Genomic DNA, 5000 nt, shown 5'->3' on the forward strand with positions numbered 1-5000 from the left:
TGAAATATGGCAGCCGCGTTTTTCATACCAAACGGCATAACTTTACATTGAAACAGTCCCTTTGGTGTTACAAAAGCAGACAGGGCCCTTGACCGCTTTGAAAGAGGAACTTGCCAATAACCTTTCAACAAATCGAATTTGCTAATGTATTTGGCCTTACCCATTCCATCAATACAATCCTCAATTCGAGGTAATGGATAACAATCAGATTTAGATAACTCATTCAACTTACGGTAATCAAAACATAGCCTGAAATTACCATCTGATTTTTTTACCAATACAACCGGTGATGACCACGGACTTTGACTATGTTCAATTAGGTCATGTTTTAGCATATAATCCACTTCCTTCGCTACAACCTCATTTTTGAAGTGATTCAACCTATAAGGAGATAGTTTCACAGGAGTGGCGCTACCTACATCCACATCATGTTCAAGGACCGAAGTCCTACCTGGTACATCCGAAAATAATTCTTTATAATTAGATACTAATTTTTTCAAAGACCTTTGTTCTTCCTTACCTAAATGTGAAATTACTCCCGAAAAATTTTCCAAAGACTTTCTATTATCCGACCGCCATTCACATCCATTAAATCAATTATCACCAATACCCTCCCCCTCTGAAAAAGAAAAATGGTTATTGTTCTCAGAATCTACCGTATTCCCAATGGTTGCCACAGGAATGACTTTTTACCGTTCCATATAAGCCTTCAACATATTTACATGACACAGTTGAAAAGGTTTCCTTCTTTGGGGTGTCTCCACTAAATAGTTAACTTCACTTACATTTTTCAAAAATTTCCAAGGACCTGAAAAAGAAGCTTTCAATGGATTCCCTGGGAAAGGTAACAAAACCAATACTTTATCGTCTACCGCAAAGTCGCGTGCCTTGGACCTTCTATCAAAATAGAACTTCATTCTTTTTTGGCTACACAATAAATTTCCACCCGCAAATTTTCAAGCCTAAGTTAATTTATCGTCTAGATTAGACACATAATCCAATAATATACCTCAGGGACGTCTTCCTCCCAAGACTCACGAACCACATCAAGAGGACCTCGAACACAATGGCCAAACACAAGGCTGAAAGGCGAAAAACCTAAAGACTGACTTAGGACAGAACGAAAAGCAAACAACAAATAAGGTAATTCCTTATCCCATTCAGAACCATTAATCAAACATTATTTCTTTACCATAGATTTTAGGGTTTGATGAAAACTCTCCAGAGCTCCCTGACTTTCTGGATGATATGAAGAAGAGGTCACATGTTTTATATTTAACTCTGCCATTTTATCTCTGAAATACCTGCTAACAAAATTAGAACCACAATCCGATTGAATAATTTTAGGCATCCCAAACCTGGTAAAAAAGTCAATTAGTACATCTACAATTTTAACACTTTTTATCGTACGTAGTGGTATGGCCTCGGGATATCGAGACATCCTATCCATGATTGTCAAAATATACTCATTACCACTACGCGTCTTCGGTAATGGTCCAACCACATCAATAATGACTTCCTTAAAAGGTTCGGAAACTACGGGAATACGACATAGAGGCGATTTTGGAATCCGCTGATTGTGTTTACCGACCCTCTGGCACACATCACAACTATTGACAAACTTCTTTACATCTGCCTTCAACTTCGGCCAATAATAATTACCTAACAATTTGCAAGAAGTTTTATGAATTCCCAAATGGCCGGCCAAACCACTTTTGTGCGCCAATGACATTAACTCCTTCCTATAACCAAAGGGAACCATTATCTGTTTCACAATTTCATGATCAACATTATCCACCCCCATAGGCCTACTCAACCTATATAAAATATTATTAATTATCTTAAATTTGGGACCAATAATATCAGACACCTCCCCTGACTCGATAGGGAGTTCCCGAAACTCCTTTTTCTGGGCTTTGATTAGCTCTTCAGTAGTCCAATTTAACTTGTTCATTAACATTCCAAGATCTACAGCTAGGCTATCACTACGATCTAAACTACTTAAATCTACATCAATTGTTGACTCTGCGGCGTCAACAATTCTAGCACTAGAACGAGTAACTGCTGCTACTTCGCTATCAGTGTTTATCAATATCGGACAATTATTGTTCTGCATAGCCACATCATTCCCTATCACAACATCAACCTCCTTAACCGGGAATTTATCAACTATGGCCAATTTCAAATTCCCTGCAAAGGAAGGGCAGATTAAATTAAAACTTTCAATAGCATACGACTTTACGGAATCAGGAAAACTAGCCAATAACACAAATTCACCACTTTTCGGTACAAAATTATAAGGTAATGCCTCCCTTAGAATCAAAGACTGAGCTGCACCGGTATCACGCAAAATACGCACTCGTCTTTTCTCGGACGAATTGGCGAAGGAGACACTACCGAAGGACAAATATCTGTCAAAACAACCAGGTAGCCATTGATCAGCGGATGTTGTTGGGGTAGGTTCTCTCTCTCTCTCTTCCACACCCATCACTGGCCTAACATTAGCATTTTGCGATTTTCTAAACGCATAACACATACTCTTTACGTGCCCCTTCTCATTGCAAAAGAAGCACGTCAATGTTTTCAATTTCTCTGGATTGTATATATTTGGCCTATTGCCTCTGTTAGGAGAAAAATTATTATTAGCATTACCCTGATTATTATTACTTCCCTGATTATTTCTACTAAACACCTTAGCATTATTATTAGGATTAGCATTATTATTCCTACCCATCTTAACCCAACCAGAATTCACCTTTGTCGTTACTCCCCCTAACTCACTCTCATGAGACAAGCAATATTCGTCACTAGCGATGGCTACCTCCTGAACGGTCTCGAGTTTTAACTCTTCGAGGTGGACCTTCAGTTTATCCGGGACACACCTCTTAAACTCCTCCACCAACATTAACTCCTTCAATTTCTCAAAATCTTCCACCTCCTTGGACTTGAACTAATTGCTAGCATACTGTTCCTTCGCCCTGGCAAATTCAACAAAAGTTTGTTCCCTACATTTTTCTAAGTTCCGGAAGCGTTGCCTATAAGCTTCAGGGACTAACTCATAGGCCCTCAAGACAATAGCCTTCACACTCTCATAATCTGCTGATAGATCCTCCTCCAGCGTTACATATACCCTCTGAGCTCTTCCAACCAATTTACTTTGTATATGAGAGGTCCAATACTCTTGGGGCCACTCCAACCTTGCTGCAATCCTCTCAAATGACACAGAAAACTCTGCTACATTATTCTCTTCAAATTTAGGTACAAATTTGAGAGCCTGCGATAAATTAATAGCAGGAGTTACTAACCTATTTGGGGAATTGGCGGGAGAAAAAGAACCTGGGTTTCTCACGGCAATCTCATGATGCCTCTCTTTTTCTCTTTCCCCTGCCTTAAACTTTTCCATTTCAAATTCCATTTGTCTCAGGGCAATCTGCCTATCCAAAATTTCTATAGACACTACTTCATCAGGTTTCACCTCTTGTTCCCCACCTGTCTTTACAGCTTTAACATAATCATAAATGTGCAATAGCAATACACCCTTTCTTATGGACACATCATATTCCAATTAAAAATGTTCTGCTACAATTTCCAAGTCTTCCCTATTCAACTCTGCCAACCTCTCTTGCCATTCATCTCCTCTAAGGAGTTCTAATACGTTAACAACCATGATTACTTATTCAAACAAAATACTAAATTTACACAAAACAACACCGAGGAGGTGAAAATACACTGCCTGAAAAATTACCCCAAGAATTAACTTTTAATGATAAATTTTGCACATTTTTACCTGAATTCGACAGGTATAAGTACAGAAGAATTGTCATTGACTTTTATCTTTCTTCGTGGCCAAGTGGCTTAGTCACTGTCTATACAAGCTTGCCGACCAGGGTTCGATTCCCGGCCGGAGCCAAGCTCTTCGTCTTTGTGTGATTTCGCCTGGGGCTCTGATCCCGAGGTCGTTAAGAGAATCCAGACATTAATGTATCAAAGATATATATGGCTTATTTGAATATAAAAAAAAACGTAAAAATGTGCAAAATTTATCATTAATTGAATGCCAAGTAACAAACTACCAATTAGCTACGATGGTGAAGATGGGTTGATTTCAATTCTAAGTACAAAATACCTGAATTCGACAGGTATAAGTACAGAAGAATTGTCATTGACTTTTATCTTTCTTCGTGGCCAAGTGGCTTAGTCACTGTCTATACAAGCTTGCCGACCAGGGTTCGATTCCCGGCCGGAGCCAAGCTCTTGTCTTTGTGTGATTTCGCCTGGGGCTCTGATCCCGAGGTCGTTAAGAGAATCCAGACATTAATGTATCAAAAATATATATGGCTTATTTGAATATAAAAAAAAAACGTAAAAATGTGCAAAATTTATCATTAATTGAATGCCAAGTAACAAACTACCAATTAGCTACGATGGTGAAGATGGGTTGATTTCAATTCTAAGTACAAAATACCTGAATTCGACAGGTATAAGTACAGAAGAATTGTCATTGACTTTTATCTTTCTTCTTGGCCAAGTGGCTTAGTCACTGTCTATACAAGCTTGCCGACCAGGGTTCGATTCCCGGCCGGAGCTAAGCTCTTGTCTTTGTGTGATTTCGCCTGGGGCTCTGATCCCGAGGTCATTAAGAGAATCCAGACATTAATGTATCAAAAATATATATGGCTTATTTGAATATAAAAAAAAAACGTAAAAATGTGCAAAATTTATCATTAATTGAATGCCAAGTAACAAACTACCAATTAGCTACGATGGTGAAGATGGGTTGATTTCAATTCTAAGTACAAAATACCTGAATTCGACAGGTATAAGTACAGAAGAATTGTCATTGACTTTTATCTTTCTTCTTGGCCAAGTGGCTTAGTCACTGTCTATACAAGCTTGCCGACCAGGGTTCGATTCCCGGCCGGAGCCAAGCTCTTGTCTTTGTGTGATTTCGCCTGGGGCTCTGATCCCGAGGTCGTTAAGAGAATCCAGACATTAATGTA

The 5000-nt window shown here is 38.8% G+C and overlaps 1 protein-coding gene across 1 annotated transcript in view; it reads right to left on the reverse strand.

Moving 5' to 3' along the window:
• LOC137644268 (uncharacterized) overlaps positions 1–3415 on the reverse strand; it is a 16969-nt gene extending 13554 nt beyond the window's left edge. The window contains exon 1 of the mRNA XM_068377263.1: positions 3306–3415. Within this exon, the coding sequence (XP_068233364.1) occupies positions 3306–3415 (110 nt within the window). The remainder of the gene's footprint in view (positions 1–3305) is intronic.
• Positions 3416–5000: the final 1585 nt, after the last annotated feature.

Source organism: Palaemon carinicauda, chromosome 7, assembly GCF_036898095.1.
Source record: "Palaemon carinicauda isolate YSFRI2023 chromosome 7, ASM3689809v2, whole genome shotgun sequence".
Taxonomy (NCBI): domain Eukaryota; kingdom Metazoa; phylum Arthropoda; class Malacostraca; order Decapoda; family Palaemonidae; genus Palaemon; species Palaemon carinicauda.